The sequence below is a fragment of the Alligator sinensis genome, unplaced genomic scaffold, assembly GCF_000455745.1.
Source record: "Alligator sinensis unplaced genomic scaffold, ASM45574v1 scaffold119_2, whole genome shotgun sequence".
Classification (NCBI taxonomy): domain Eukaryota; kingdom Metazoa; phylum Chordata; order Crocodylia; family Alligatoridae; genus Alligator; species Alligator sinensis.
Window position 1 is genome coordinate 304,746 of NW_005842242.1, and position 17,271 is coordinate 322,016.

Genomic DNA, 17,271 nt, shown 5'->3' on the forward strand with positions numbered 1-17,271 from the left:
GGGCAGAGGAGCTGCCTGGCGGCGGCCAGCCCCTATATCAGGTGCGGGGAGGCCGGAGGGGCGCGGGGAGGCCGGAGGGGGGCTGGGCCCGGCAGGCCTCCTGGCACCCCCCCCCGGAGCCGTCGTGTCCCTGTGTCCAGGCGGCGCGTGTGGAAAGCCACGGTGCTTTGAGAGGAAGTTGCGTGTCCCTGGGACGATGCTGCTGGATTGCACCGCGTGCGACGCCCGCTCGGACCGGTCCTGGAAGCAGCGGTGTGCTCCTGGACGCGTGTGGGAGACACTGTCTACACGTGCAGTGAATGCGACTCAATTTGAGCCGGAGTAAACTAATCCCAACGTGTGTTTGAGTGCTGCTGGATACCGCTTGTATCTGGCGGGCAGCACGGTTCATTTGTCTGCTGCGCCCTCACTGCCAAGCACGTGTAGAGGGTGTCGCTTTAGTGCGCAGCAAATTACTCCGCTGCGCGGTAAAGCCTCTTGTGTGGAGGGTCCCTGCGTGGCAAGGGCCACAGAGCGGGCGTCGCGGGTGCTGGATCTGGTATCTGTGGCTCAGTCTGCCCCGTGGACCACCCCCAGCATGGGCAAATCGGGTGGCCTGGACAGACGGTACCCAAAAATGGTGATTTTTAATATTATTATCATCATTATCTCCAGCCAAAAGAGGTCCAATACTAAAAGTTCACCCGGCGCCGCCAGGAGCCTTGGTACGGTGCTGAATCCCGGCCCGCGAGGCCAGACCTAACCTGATCTAAGAACCCCTGATCAAACACTATTAAAAGCCAGATTTAAAACAGCAAGGCAGGGAAGTAAAGCTGAGTGGATAATAGTGGGATTATCGGATAAAGAGCTGTGTCTCAACACTAACTTGTTTTGTTTTCCTGGTAACCTGTGTAGATTTTACACGGTGCTTGCAGGACTGCGCACGGGTACCACGCAGCCGGCTCTGCCTGCGTTCGGCCTGTCAGAGGCACCGAGCAATGTTAGCACTTTGGGTTTTGTTGTTTTGCTTTTTGTAACTTCATCCAACAGTTTGACTGCCAGAGTTTGTAAACTAGTCATCTGGCTTCATTATTGGTTTAAAGATCAATAGAGCTGGATTTGGCATTAGATAGGCTCATTGTTTATGTTGCGGATGACGGCTGCTATTTTGTTTCTGGCAGCATGTGAGCTTCCCAGGGAGCGTTCGTGGGTTCTGAAGTACATCCATTTTTAACTTTGTAAATTTGATTGGGGCATCCAAAAGCTGTTTCTGTCTTCACGCTGACCTTTGCAGCTCATTTACCTTGACAGTAGGGAAGATCTACTTTGGATCTCAGTAGAGATATAAAAGCTGGCGTAGGCCAGGGGAAAATGAGCTGTTGGTAATGGGTGTCAGCAGCAGGTGCAGCCAAAATCGTGCTGAGACCAGGGACCAGCAAGTGCAGGGAAGGACACAGAATATGCAGCACAATCGTGGCTTCTGAATTGGTGTAGAGCAGAGTTGGTCCTGGGCTGCATGTGCGTTTAAACCTCTTCACTAATGGTTCTGGTTCAGCAAGTGCAGGGGAATTTCTCTAGTGTGATCTTGCCCCTCGGCTCAGGGTCACATCGACCCTGTATTTGGGGTCAGGAAGGAATTTCGCCCCATGGTCAGATTGATACGGACTGCGAGAGTTTTTGCTTTCTTCTGTAGCAGGAGGCATCACCTCTACCCGGGACCTCTTGAGCTTATATTGACAACGTTTCATAGAAGCAGGATGTTGGTTGCTGTGGTTCACCTGCTTTACCTGTGGCAGGTTAGGGTGTTAGTTCTACGCTGGTGATTGATGTCAGTCTTACATAGAGCTTAAATTATGGTTGTATGGGATGGTGTGGATAGGGATGCCCCTTCCTCAAGCAGCGAGTTGGACTAGATGACTTCTGGAAATCCCTTCCAGCCCTAGTTCTTCAAGACTCAAAGCCGATGAGTCCAGTAATATAAAATAGTCAGATTATGCCCCTTCTTGATGTATTATATTACATGATTGAGGGTGAGTACATGGATTAAAAGTAATGAATTTCCATAGATTACTTTGTAAAATTTAAAGGATTTTTCTGCCATTAATAGATGGAGCAACTCTCTTTTTATTTTTTTTAAGTGGAAATATACTTCTCAGTATTTTTTATTATTATTATTTAAGTAAATCCCAAAATGGTAATAGAGCCCTGCTAATATTCTGAGATGTTCATAGAGTCAGGCCAGTTTCACTCTTCCTGCACAAGTTGTCATGAAAACCTGCATAAATTGAGCTAGATATGGGTGAGGTGTATATTAAAGGACTTGAACAGTTGTGTGAACTGGGATCCATCAGGCAACACTGCTTGGTTTTAGACTTCAGATTGCTTGACTTTAGGTTTTGCAAATTGTTCCAAGTTGTTATGTATAATAAACGAACACTCACTGAAGAGGAGCACCTTGGCACGATACTGTTAACACTTCATGTGCCTGTCAAAACTTCACTTAATGCCCAAGGGGATACTCTTTGCACTGTCATAAATCAGATATGCTGTCTTATTTGAACAAAGGAAAAAGAGGTATCACAGATGCTTTACTGCTCAGCGTTCACTATGTTTATGGCAGTTATACACACCTTTTCAAATAACACAGCAACAGCTTCAAAGGTCTTGGTGAAAACTGAATAAACTATACAGAAAGAAATATCAACTTGGTAGTTAACTTCTAAATGTGGCTTTGTGATTATGTAGTACCAGAGAGTTAAAAGACCTGTTCCCTAACCCGTTTGATAGCCAGTCTTTTTGGGCAAGTATGGTATGAGTTAAGTCCAGAGTCTGCAACAGTGCCACGCTAATCACCCACCACTGTCTCCCAGAGCTGCCAGTTCCTGTTGGCACCAGGAAGTGGCAATACTAAATTCGGTGGTACTTGCCCTCACAGGGTCAAAACCTCAAGCCACCACTCCCCCAAAATCCCTGCCCACTCTGAGTGTCACCCTGACTCCCATTGCTGATGCTGTCTTTCATTTGGCACCCATGGCTCCTATACAAACACACTGGCTACTTGTGGTACATGCTATGAGGTGGCCGCTTCTGTCCGAGCCTATACAGTTTTTAAACCATAACACCTGAACTTTCCAAGGGCGTGAGCAGGATTGGGGTCTAAGATTAGGTATAAAATACAAAAGAATAATAAAAGAAGGTGCACTGTGATAACTGGAAAAGATCATGAGAAATGCAAGTAGCAGAAAGCATTTGTTCTATGCCTTAATTATCAAGGATGAGAGAGAGGGAGATCTGTGATAAAAGAATAATCAAAGAAACTAACGTTAAATCAGTACAAGTAATGTAGGATTTGTCCCAATATTTTAAGTGTCTTGCTGCCAACAGAATTGTTTTTAGTCATTCATTGCTGCTAGTACTTTAGACGATCACAAGTAAGATTTGGAGATACCTTATTAAAATTCTTGGGTTGTGAGGAGGGTTTAGGGCAAGATTATATTGGCAGGGTTGGTTTTGACAGGATATTGGAGTATCCATTTACATAAAATAGACTAGATTTTTGCAATGAAAGTCTAATTTTGAATCTCATGGATATTTGTTGATATCTTAGAACCTCGGAGCAAGACCTATTCCTTGGAATAAAAGTCAGTGCATGTTACATACCTCTGAATAATAAACTGAAAGATATAGGTGGGATGATGGAAATCAGCCTTCTTCCCCCTTTCACCTTCCTCCTCCCCACACTCTGTTAAGGGTTAGAGAAACCAGTACTAGGCAAGGGTAAAAATCAAAATTGTATTCAATCTTGTACAGCAAAATCTTGCTCAAGTACAAATCGTTATGCAAGGTGAGCAGACAAAGCACACACTAATTAAGTTATTTTCATGTGCATATCTTAACATTCAAAAAATATTATTCTCAGCTTCCTAATATTGGTGAATTTCTTTGGGCTTCAACATATAACTAATCATGACTTTCACTGCTATCCCTAAAGAGCCCACCTTCTACTTATGCTGCTTGTTTCTCTGTCTCTACTACTTGAAACTTATTTCTTATTCCAGTGCTCTAGCCTGATTTCACTGGCCTTTATATTCAGCAGAACTGGAGAGACTGCCAGCACTAGAGAACAAAGGTACCCAGAGAACTTGCCAGTTTCATTGTCTCTTCTTTTCTGAAATAAACTGGATCGTGGCACATTAACCCTCTATTTTTAAATCTAAAACTTAGAAGAGGCCTATGGCTAATAAGCTATGGAATGAAATTTCTAGTCTATGGAAGTCAGAAATGGGGGATGGGAGGACTTTTAAAAATTTATTTTGAGGCCATTTCTATGCATCATGGAGGGGTGGGAAAGTCAAAACCATTGCATCTTTACTCTGTAGTTCATCTTCAGCTTGTATTTAGTTACTGCGATCTTTAGCCTCATTTATTGTGAAAGGAATTACTCTTTTTAAAGAAGGCAGTATTTCTTATGACCTGTGTAAAGTTAGTTACATTCAGGATCATGCAAGAGACTTGAGACATTGATGGCCTTCTGTTAAGCCCAGGGAGTCTGTCTTAAGACCTTGGTACCACAGAGCATCTCATAAGTTGTCAGTACATCAATTGATTCATTTCGCTTCAATGGGCAGGTCCCAGATTAAAGATTAGAAGAATTTATCTACCAAGCCCAGAACCATAGCTAGGGTAAGAAAAAATGGGGTGGGTAGGCATGTTGCTCTGTGTGTTAGGTGGCATTTGAAAATGTAACCTAATTGGGGAAGAAATAAAGAGAGTTGTCAGAGCACAGGAATCAGTCCAGGGTTCTGTGTTTTTTGGTTTCAGCTGCATCAAATGCATTATGCCCTTGAGCAAATCCATTGGTGGACAAGTATCAGAAGATGTGTGTCCACATCACCATCTGAATAATTTGTTTAGGGTGTGAGTGGAAAATGGAGAAGTCTGGGATTTTCTGAGGGGGTGGCTGGGTGTGAGCTCAGCTTTGTTTGTGCTGAAAGATTGGTGTGGCCACAGCAAGAAGAATATCATCTGTTTTTGAGATTTACATGGAGATTGCTTAGGCTGACTTGTAATTCAGGCATATGTAGATCAGAATGAGGAGGCTTCTCAGTAGTTGTTTGCAGCTGAATTATCTGTTGCAGTTCAAAAAGTTCTGAGAAAAATAGAAGAAGGTCCTGAAGAGCAAGGAGCAATTCTGAACCTACTGTACAAAATTTCAACATAGGTGTGGTTCCCATCAGCCTCTCTTAGCAAGCACCTAATGTGATGTGAGTGCAGGTGCCCTCCAGAAAATGTGCTTAATCTAGTTTGCAATCTGCAGGGCCCATAAGAACTTATTTCTGTGGGGGCCAGGCATGGGTGACTGGTGCCTCCTGAGTCTGGGGGGGCACCCACAGAAGCCACCAGCGGTGGGGATGGGGTTGGCGAGCACCCACAGAAGCCGCCGGCAGCATCAGGGACAGCCCTGTCAGGGGGCGCACGTGCCTTCCCCCTTCCACCCCCCCCCCCCCCCCCCCTCGCCCATGGGCGCACGTCCCTTCCCCCTTCCCCCCCCCCCCCCCAACCAGTTGCCTATGGAGCCAGGCTATTGGGGCCCTGTCTCTTCTCCAGCCTTTTATACCTGCAATGCCTTGAAAATATAGGGCATGTCTGTGCTGCGCTTCTACTAAACTAGAAATGAATGGGTAATTTGGTATATCCAGTAAACAAGGAGGTTTGCTCTAAAAACACATTGGCCACGTCCAGATGAGTGCGGTTGTGTGGTACGTGGTGCCGCAGACGTATATCTGCAACACTGCATACTGTACACTCATCTCTTCTCTGTGCTGCAAGGTAGCAGCGTGGGGGTTTTTTTGTTTGTTGGGGGGGTTGGTTGGTTGTTTGTTTGGGGTTTTTTTGGCCCCAGGATATCCAGGGCTCAAAAAAAAAACCATGCCAAAAAAAAAAAAAGCAGAATGGCACACAGGCAGTGTGTGCCACCCAAAACCGGAGCCTGGCTGGCCAGAGCCACACTCCAGCTGCCAGCCAGGCTCCAAGCAGCAGAATTGCTGCTGCAGCCCTAGGAGGCCCCCAGGACCCCCAGTGCTGGCCCCAGCCTCCCCTACCCCACCTGGGGCAACCTTTTGCATGCCAGAGGGCACAGGCATTCCCTGGGGATATGTAGCAGTGGCACAAGGTGTACTGCTGCTTCTTGTCCCTGGATAAACCAACATACATGCTCATGTGGATGCAGCCATTGTGACTTTAGATGAATATTCCTTCACCTGGCAGCTAGTGCTGCTTACTGTGCTGGCGAGTGATGTCCATAAACTGTCCATACTGCTCCACATGTGCTGCCTTATGAAAGGGAACAGTGAAACTGCATAGCATTGTGGGAAGATTTATTGGCCCGCCAATGGAACAGCACAGATCCATCTATTCTCTTCCTCTTTGGGAAGTGGCTCGCACAAGTAGCATAGCATGGTTGTGAGAGCATCACTTCCTGGCGTGGTATGTTTGCAGTGTAGACATACTGTGATATGCACGGAGGCTGGCTGGTGAGTTAATGTTTCCAAAGGCACTTTATGCATGTATATTTATCTGATCACATTACTTTCAAGGCTAGCCTTCTGGCTTACAGGAGATGGAAGACTTTGCAGCATCTCTGCACCAACCATTTCGGTTGGTCTAATAAAAGATATCAAATTCACCCAAGGAACCTTGTTTGCAGCATCTCTGGCACTTGAATCACATGGTACATCCTAAGCTTGAGCAGAAGAATGCACCGTGGCTCTTTAGGTACTACTTGTAGACAGCAGCATCTACATCTAGCATCTATAACAGCATCTATTCTAACGGAATAGATCAGAGAAAGTGAATAAGGCTAAGGCTCCACTTAACTTTGCTGGTATAACAATGTTAGCTAGGGGCATCGTTCACTTAAATTTCAGATGGGAAAATTGAGGTTGGATATTAGAAAGATCTGTCTTGCTATTAGAGTAGTTAAGCACTGGAAAAGGCTACCCCAGGTGGTTGTAGAATCTCCATCCAAGGATGCTTTTGAGAGCAAGATGGGCAACCACTTGACTGGGATGGTCTGTCAAGGATAATCCTGCCTTGTGGTCCTTTCCATCATTGCATATCTATGATCACAGCCCTAGTGTAGATGTAGTTACATTGAGGCCCCCCCCCCCCCCCCCCACCCTGTTTTTTTTTTTTTTTTTTTGCTAGTGTAATATCTCACGTAAGTAACTAGTAACAAGCTATACTGGCACAAGAGTGCTTTTGTTGGGATAAACAGCATCTACCCTAGGAGAGTTGGCTGGTATAGATATACTGGCAAACCTTTTGTGGTGTAGACTTGTGCTAAAATATTCCTGGTATTGTCCTTGGTACCAGCAAATGTGGCATCCCTACAGAGGTGGCACATTGCTACCGATTGTCATGACCTGGCATGAGTTGTTTTGCATGGTTACGTCTAACTTGGTACAGTTAACAATTCTGTAGCATAAGTATATACCAGCACTCCGTAGAGGTCACGCACCCCAAAGGAGGCAGCATGACTGACACTGGTGTTTTGAAAATAAGCTTGGCCTGGTATACAAATCAGCTGAGCAGTGCATGATTCTCCTGGAAAATCTCAGTAATATGAATGCTGTGGGCTGCTTTTGGCCTCCATTAGGCTGAGGCTGGCTGAAAACACAGCTAGAATTATGCACGTATCTGAATTTTAGAAAAAGCAAAATTATTTTCCCTGGATGGAAAAGCAAGGACCTGGGAAGGTCTGTAAGTTCTGTGGGGTGTATGCAATAGGTTCTCTGAAAACATAGCTTTCGCCCGCCCTGTGTACCAGTTGCTAAATTGGGGTGATAATACTTGGCTAGTTTGGAAGGGCGTAGTGAGGATGCTTATGTTAATCCATGTCCTTACGTAATATCTTCCCTCGTAGTCTCTCAAAACACTTTCTTGAGTTGCTAATACTATCTTGGCATGTTACCAACTGAATTTAGCCATTAAACACTGTCTGATTAATGGTGTAGTAGAGGGAATCATGGTTGTACATGTAGGGTTAAACAATTCACGGATGTTTCTTTACTGCTGATTTAGCTTCCTATTCAAGTGTTGTCCCTAACCCTCATCCTGACCAAGTTCCCAACCTCATGCAAAGTTAGTTGTGCTGTCGACCCTTTTAAGCTACCCTGGCTGGAAGTATAAGTTGGCGCTTGGGTGCCCTATTCATTTGGAAGGTAATGCGTGCTGAGGATACAGGCAAAACCACCTGAGTGCTGATAGTGCTGTAGTGCCTCCTGCACTTTCCCCAAGTTCACCCAGAGAGGCAGACATGTTTTTCCACCACTTGGTCAGAAAAGCAGTTGCAGAGTAGCTCAGTTCACTGCAGTCCAAAACCCATAGGATTTAACACAAGAAATCATGCATGCATGGCAGTTATATGAGGCCCAGTAACTCAGGCATGGCTTTGCAGAAAGACTGCTTGTAAATAGGCCAAGCCAACTGAATACAGATCACCCAAGTTCTGTTGTGGTGGAGGTGTATCCTAAGAGACTTAAAATGAGCTGTCATGGAAGCAAATCAATACGCTTCTTTTTCTATAGTATAGACCAAGCTATCTATAACTGGGAGGATTATTTTTAACAAAAGGAGTATTTCAGAGCTCAAATCCATACATGAAATAAGCATTGCTATACACACAGTGCTTTAATGGATGAAGTTCAGTATTTGAAATAAAAGTCAAACTTAACAGCTTTCATAGATGCTAGGGTCAGAAGGGACCTCAACAGATCATCGAGTCCGACCCCCTGCCCTGGGCAGGAAAGAGCACTGGAGTCAGATGATCCCAGCCAGCTTGGACATGTATTTATGCTATGACCATCCCTGAGCTTGCAGTAGATGTATGTGCACATAGCTCTGGTTCAGAATGCTCCAGTAATGTATTTCTTGCCACAGAAATCGAATCACACTTGAGAGAGAAATATGTATATTAAGTCTACTTGAAGTACGTAGGAATAAGCACGGCGTATCTTTCAGTTTCTGTTAAATAACTAACGTTTAGTCTTGTTGAAACTAGTTTTGGTCAGAAATCATGTCTTTTATTTTTATTTTTGTGATATGCAAAGCTCTTCATCTTGCCTAGGCTGCCAAACCACCATAAAACGTTACTCTCTCTCTGACGGTGCTGAAATAAACTTCATGTGGACAACCAGCCTTGAGAGATTTTTGTATCACTTTGTCAGCCTCCTGCTTTTCTTTTACCCTGTTGATTTTATAGCAAATTAAAAGCTGTGTTTTTGAAGCCTCTGACAGAAAAGGTGATGAAAACATCTTGCTCGCTGTATATGCTTAGTCCTAAGCATTGCTAAACTCTGCTCTTAATAACAGAGTGAAATTTGAAATCGGTGCTCTCGCTTATGTAAGACCTTGCTGTGAAAGCCACCTTGTCATGGTGCTATAGCATTTGTTAACTAACATAAATACTGGTTTCTTCCTCATGTGAATACACATGCTGGTAACTAACTTCCCTTCTGTTTCCATTTGTTAAATTTCCATTTGTTGAGATTTTTAGCTGTACTTATGAAAACTCTTTGTAATTTTCATAACCTTTTATTATTTGAAAGTAGTCTTATCTATTAGAGACTAATGCTGAAGCAGCCATATGTAAAATACTACTGTGGGTAAAGTTGGAGAAGCGCTCTTGTTAATAGTCCTGTTCTCACACTTGCAATTTAATAGCATTTAAGTTAAGGGGATGATGATTCCTATTTTTTGTCTCCAGCCTAAAGGTGACCGTACCCCTTCCCATTCATAGAAAGTTAGGGTTGGAAGGGACCTCAGGAGGTCACATCTAGTCCAGCCCCCTTCTCCAACCAGGACCAGCCCCAACTAGATCATCCCAGCTAAAGCTTTGTCTAGCCGGGTTTGAAGACATTCCAAAGATGGGTGTTGAAAACCACCCCCACCTCTCTGGGTAACCTATTCCAGTGCTTCACCACCCTCCTAGTGAGACAATTCTTCCTAATATCTAACCTAAACTTTCCTTGCTTCAACTTGAGCCCATTGTTCCTTGTTCTGTCATCTGTCACCACTGAGAACAGTCCAGCTCCAGCCTCTTTTAACCCACCCTTCAGGGAGTTGAAGGCCGCTATTAAACCCCCCCATGTTTAGTCTGGAAAAGAGAAGACTAAGTCCTATTCCCACAGTCTTTCCTTACAAGTCATGTGCTCCAGCCCCCAGACCATTTTCATTTCCCTCTGCTGGACTCTTTCCAACTTGTCCACATCCTTTCTGTAGTGGGGGGGGGGCCCAAAACTGGACCCAGTACTCCAGATGTGGCCTCACCAGTGCTATATAGAGGGGAAAGCTACTTTTCATCGTGCACACACAGAACAGGACGTAGTACAGCATAACCAAAAGCTTCTCTGCGGGGGGTCTGAGGTTGCTGTATTTTATTATGTGAAGCTGGTTTCCATGTTACTTACTGGTCTCTCCGCAATGGCAGAATTTTTCTGGGAAGTTGGGAATAAATAGGTAAAATGGCTTTAAAATATATGGCTCCATTGTAATTAATGGGAAAGCTAAAATTTCACTTGTGATATTCAGGTGTCTGAGTTCTGGAGTTTTTAGAAAAATATCTTTTCTTTATCAAAAATGAATTGGCCAAATGAAAATCAAGGTATGTAGCCCTCCTGAACAGAAGTATCTTTTCCAGGGAGTATTTTGCTTGGATGAGGGGGCCCTTGGACAATCCTAACTGCAAAAAGCCCTGAAGAGCTTGGGATGGGATGTGCAATGCCATATGCAAAGCCTGTTAGGGAAGTTATTTGTTAAGGGCTGGTTAGAGCAAGAATGTAAAGGAAACCCAAAGGGAACAAGAAGCCTGTCTCTTGCCTTGCCCAGACCAGCTTAGCAAGGAAATGGGATTGGTAAATGCCCAGCCTGTAAATTGAGGGGTAACTTGAAATGTGAGCCAAGAGCTCAGAAGGAAGAGGTTAGGATGAGCTACAGCTATAGTTCTGCACCAGCAACCATTGCTTTTATATGTGCAACTTTTTAAAGAACGCAAATGGGAAAAATAACTTTGGGGGATACTTACCCTACGTGCATCACTGTCTTTGCTGAAATGTTCATTCATGTTTCTGTTGCCTTTTCTCCTTGACTGTCTTGTCTTCCTGCCTCCCAGGATCTCAGCTGTCATTGTTCCATCTCTTATATGCAAAGAAACATGGTCTTCAAGTTATTCTGGTTAGGCTTTTATGCAGGATTTTTCCCATAATACTTCATCCCGTGATGGCTAATGAAGTTGGTTAGACCAGGGCTGGCCAACCTGCAGCACACAGGTCCCAAATGATGCAGACATGGCCTCAGTGTGTGGCACACAAGAGACCGGGGAAGAGAAAGGCAGCAAATTGGAGTGGCACGGGGGGCGTGGAATTTTAATTTGAGGCATGCCTCCCCGAAGGGGTGACTCCCACTGGGTTACAGTTTGATGCTTCCCTCCTTCAGGTGCCGTGGCATGACCACATATAACAGCCTTGGGTAATCCACGAAGGCCAGCATTTTCTAAGCATTACTTCCTGAAGTCACACAAACCCGTTAGCAAAAGCCTGCTTTCTTTATAAATAGCTTGATAATTTTAAAATATTTTTATAAGGTCTAGATTTACCAAACCTAACATGTAGCTGGCTGTGTTCCTTTTCAGCAAACCCAGGTAAGATGTTTGCAGGCGGGGTTGTCAGTCAATTTGTATTTTTAAGCAAGACAAAGGCTCTGTTGCTATTAAAACCAAGCTACAGGAAAGGCATCCTTTGAGCAAAGGTAGAGAAAGGCAGACGAGTCATAGTTCCAAACCTGTGTCTGATATGACAGTGTTTTGACTAAGACTAGAAGCTATTATCAAATTAAAGTTACTTGATGAACTTTCACTACATGAGCTACAATGATGAATAAACTTAATCTGCACCTGGAGAAGGAAGACGGGTTGAAACTGCAATTAAGATGATGAGTTAAAGTCAACCTCGGAGACATAAGGACTAAGACACTCTTTTTTATATTACCTGTGGGCTGTCACCTGTTAAATAGCAGAGACTTTAGGGCTTTTACATTAAAGGAAACTTTACTTCAGAGTAGTTTGGTTGGTTAGATGATTAGGCCTAAAATTTGACTGTGGATGGAGGGCCAAGTTCTGTTTAACAAACCCTGGTTGCAAATACTAACTACATGGACTAACTGCAGCAGAATAACTTCAGATGTGCACATGAGTAAATGAAATGAAAATGTGGCACCATGCTCTCAACACCAAGAAAACAAGGGGGGCAGATTCTAACACCACCAGGAAGTGAGGACCCAACCCTGGAAATGTTGGAGCCAGCAAAACCTGACAAGTGCAGGTTAATACTAATATTCTGCAACTACTGTTGAATGAATTGCCTCAATCCTTTTGTAATGTGTAAAAATGTCATTGGTGAATTTTTAGCCAAACTTAGTTTTTCTGTGCTTTGAAAAACTTTTAAACTGTATGCGGTCCTTCCTTAAACAAAATAAAAGCAACCTCGCTTGGTTTTTATGCTGAGCTGTTAAATGGATTGGCTTGCCTGGAGATTTGTAGTTGCTCATCACTTGCAGATCACCTGGAAAAAAATTACAAAGACGTAGACAAAATATTTTAAAAGCTGGCACGGTTTGCAGGGTGTGGTGAAGACAATCTTTCATGTATGGTGCCAAAAGGCCAGGGTGTGACCTGGAAAAAGAATCCTGCTTGTTTAATTGAGAAGCTTTTTTGAAAGAGAGAGATGGGTGGCAGTAAATTGCTGCATCATGGTTTTCTGTTTTGACCTATTTTTAAATACATTCTAAAAATCTTTACATGTGCAATACCAAGCTTGATCAGCAGCTAGGATTACAGCATCTAAAACGAAACGTGTTTGGGGGCGGTTTGTAAGCATTATCCATTTACATGGTAAATAAATTTTTATTAGCATTGATCTAGAGAGGTGGTAAGCCTGTAGGTTCAAACTCATGTGTGGGACCTGGATTGGGAGGAGACCAAGCTGGCTTTAATTGTTCCTTGGTGTAAGTAGGTTTGTACCAAATTCTGCAGAGACAACTTCAAGTCTAGTGTTGTCCTGACATGTTCCAATCACTCTTAGTAGTTTCGGATAATAGTTTCTAACTTGAAAATCTGTCGCTTTTATTTAACATGGTTTAGTCCTATTCTAGGCCTTCACTAGAAACTCTCTTTTTGGTTAATGGTGTGATATGTATTTATTTTTAACAATATTTCTATACCATTAAAAGCCCTTATATAATCACTGTTTATACTAGCCAAAAAAGTTCTTGTGCTGTTTTTTGGCCTATTTCACTTGGTGCTAAATCATTGTCTTTGCTAGTATAAGCAATGACTAAGCTATAGTTACAATGACAACTTTTCTAGCGTAGATGTAGTCTTTTTGGAGCAAAATGATAACCTGCAAAGGAACTCGATTATAAAAAGCTGAGAGATTCTTGGTGGTTCTCTAAAATTTTATTTTTTTCCATCATCATGCCAGAGCTCTTTAGAAAGCTTTATGAACCTGAATTGGTTTTGGTAAAATAAGACGGAAACTGAAACTTTTACCTTGCCATTTCAAAGACAGACATTTCCTTTTTTTACCATAAAACAGTGGTTATCAACCTTCTTAGACTCAAGGCACCCCTTGGAAAATGCCGGCTCTTAAGCTTTCACTCTCTCTTTGACTATGGGAAACGAATAGGGTGATTTCTGTTACAAAGAGCTTGGAAAGACCACAACAGGTAAGATGTTGTTTGATGCTTTCAATTGTTATGCAAAATCTCTGGGTTTATCTTGTGAATCCGTGTGTGTATTTGCACATCTGACAGTGCTAATATCGTGGAGTGACCCATAGTTGATCTGTGCAAAATGACATCGTTCCGCTTCAACGTCCGTTTCAATGGAATAGCGTTTCATTTCGAGTTTTGTTGTTTCAAAAGCACTGTTACCTTTCGTTGAAACTGTTTTGATGCTGTTTCGCCCACCCAGCACTGGGAAGATCAGTGCTGCTACTGGCCCCAGCCAGCAGCACCAGCCTCCTGTCATCTGGCAGGCAGAGCAGGGGCTCACCCGCACCCCTGGGAGGAGTCTGGCATAGCCCTGCAGCCCTCCCGGGAGCTTGCCCACACCCTGGGGTCAGCAGCAGCACCAGTCTTCCCGGCGCGGGGTGTGGGCTATGCTTAGCGCCAGTCCCAGCTGGCAGCAGCAGCCTCCTGTCATCCAGCAGGCAAATCGGGGTCTCAGCCCCAGGAGGAGTCTGGCACAGCCCCGCAGCCCTCCTGGAGGTGCGGCTGGGCCCTGATCTGCCTGCCGGATGATAGGAAGCTGCTGCTGCTGGCTGGGACTGGCGCTGAAGCCAAGTAAGTCTGGCTTTGAAACTCAAAACGCTTTGAAACTTTTAAAACGTTTCAAGTGCCCTTGTTTCATTTCGGTTTTGCTGTTTTGAGCTCGACACGCTTTGAAACGAAGCATGAGGTGAAATTTCACACAGCCCTACTCCATAGTCCTCTTTAAAGGATCTCATAGTCACCCTAGGGTGCTATGGCACCCTGGTTGCTGTTAAGAATAAAAAGCAAAGTAACTGGCCACAAAAACTGTTTCCAAACCTACTGTAGTACATTGCAGAGGTCATAAATATGCCTGAAGTACACAAGGCCTGCAAAGGTATTCAAGGAAGCTGGGGCTGTATCTTTTACAAGGGTGCACAGCCTTTGCAGTCATTTAAAAGCCTTTCTCTGTCAGTCAGGAACACAGAAACAAGCATAGGGATGAAACTATTGTTCGTTTTATGCTTGGTGTCACTATTATATAATTTTACTCTGTTATCTTTCATTGACAGCTTACAAGTGAGCTATGCATTTTACGGCTTGTAAGCCATAGCACACTTTTTCTTTTCTTTTCTTACCCAATATGTCCTTGCCTGGATGTTTCACTGAGTAAAGATTTAATTTATAGACTTGCTTAGAAGGATCAAATTTGAATGGTCCAAGAAAAAGGGTACTGAATATTATTGATTTTATATGGTATAAATCTACTGAACCCAGTTTATAACCTTAGAGGTGAATGCACATTTCTTTCAGATGCTGTCTTTGAAACATGAGGTTTTCTGTACTTATGTGATCACATGTTTACTGAGTAGCTGTGACTTTTTTTTTTCCTAATATTATATACACAGCCTTACACAATGGCATTTGAGCTGACTCATAAAGATTTTATTTCCCTATATGTTGAAGAACAGATTCTGGATTTGCATCTCTATTATCATATGTATTTTCACGTTCACTTATTCATCACATGTGCTGTATGCTCTGTTTACCTAACAGGAAAATTAAATTTCTTAATTGTATCATATGTATGCATGCATCTTTTATATAGATTGCTGAGTAGATAGGATATAGCTTGGAGCAGTTATGTTTACTTGCTAACGAACTATTTGTTTTAAGGGGAAATCATTTCTTAAAAAATATCTGAACAAAATACATTGTTAAGCTGGTGAAAATAAAGTGATTTCTTTTTTTTTTAATTTTTTTTTTTTTTTTTTTTTAAAGAACATGGGACTTTAACTCAGGAGTAAGGAGATTAACTTTCTCCCCAATTCTTTCCCCTACTCACCTTTCCAGTCAATACCCATTCTCCCAACGTTTTCCTACTCTTTCCACAGACACACTGGGTATAGGGGGTTTTCCTTGCGAGTTTTTTAGTCCTGTATTTGAACTAAAAACCAAGGCAGAATTCTTCTGGTGCTGAAGCACTTGGTCTTTCTGAATACAGTGAGGATACCATAATAGCAAGGTGGAGCTTGAACATTCACAATGTGAAAAACAACCATATTGCACTTGTGCAGATCTCTTTATCAGCAACGTTGCATGCAAGCTGACACTTCCCAGTTTGCAGGCCTGAAGATCAGATGCAAAATAAATGGGCGTACTGGGAATTGTACAGCTGAGAGAAAGGGGAGAGCGCTGTTAAAGTGCCTGTTGGCTGACCTTCCCTGGGTGCTAAATCTCTGCAGATTTTTTTCTGTTTAAATGCAGTTGCTTACTTCCAGAAATCCATAGTCAAGTTCAGCCAACCAACCTTTTTGTTTTACCTCTTTTTTTTTTTTTTTTTTTCCTACTTACTCTGAGAACAAACATTCTCAGACCACTTTATCAATCACATAAATTAAGTTTAAAAATAAAGTAAAAACATTTTTATGCTCACTAATGTATTAGTTGCGCAGTTCACCTAAGGCAACCAGTTGCTTTCATGGGACAGAGTTAAGATCAAAGGCTGACATTCAAAACCACATGTGCGACTAGATCACTTATTTCTAGGCTTTCTCTAGTTCTAGGATAAGTATTATACCTATTTTGGGGAGGGGAAAAAAATAAATATATATTTTCCTGTTTTTGTTTTATGGTTTTGGACTGACGTGTGATTATTTCATATAAAACACTTTTGCAACATGAAATAGTACACAGGAGTTAAGACATTTATTCCTTTTACTTTTTAATAAGGTAATTGACTAGACCAATTACTTTATTAATTAGAAGTCCATGCAATGCACTTGTGTATGATGCTGACATCATGATTGCTGATTACTTAAGAAGCTGGCACTATTTGTATGAATCTCATCTCTCCAGTGTAGCTGGCATAAAGTCTGTTCATGATGCACAGTACATTGCATCACACACACTGGACTTCTTGGGGATCTGTAGATATTGTTGTGATGTTCTGTGCTTTCTTTCGACAATAATCTGCTACCCTATTTTGATAGTGTCTGGGAAGAAGCACAACTTGGCATACCTTGGCAGGCAGATGCTGCAGAGCTAGAGTTGTATTAATTTAACAGAATGTGCCATCTCATTGCAGGAGAGCAGATATGGCCTCTGTAAGAAGTACATACAATATAACGAAAATTGAGCTAGCTTGAGCAGATCAGGAAATGTGCAAAGAGAAGAAACACTATTGCTGTCTGAGCAGTACCTTTGGTACTTGAGCCGGGGGCTTGTCTAATACATGAGGTGTTTGGGTTTTTTTAAATTAAAGAAGTTGGGGTGATTCCTCACACAAACTGGCAGGGACAAGTGTGAGCTTATGTAGAGATAAGCCTACGCTTCCAGGGGCCAAGTGGGGAAGAGCAAATACTTCTGCCTCGTATTCTGCAGCATCTGCCCTAAAAGGAACAAATGGTATTCCCGGGTGTAATAGCTATACGGTAGTTATTTGTGCTTGTTTTCCCTCTCTGCCATGTATCATAGTGGAGCACTCTT

The 17,271-nt window shown here is 43.0% G+C and overlaps 1 protein-coding gene across 1 annotated transcript in view; it reads left to right on the plus strand.

Annotated features, from left to right (window-relative positions):
• GAN (gigaxonin) overlaps window positions 1–17,271 on the plus strand; it is a 43,416-nt gene that overhangs the window by 442 nt on the left and 25,703 nt on the right. The window contains exon 2 of the mRNA XM_025208639.1: window positions 7–41. Within this exon, the coding sequence (XP_025064424.1) occupies window positions 7–41 (35 nt within the window). The remainder of the gene's footprint in view (window positions 1–6; window positions 42–17,271) is intronic.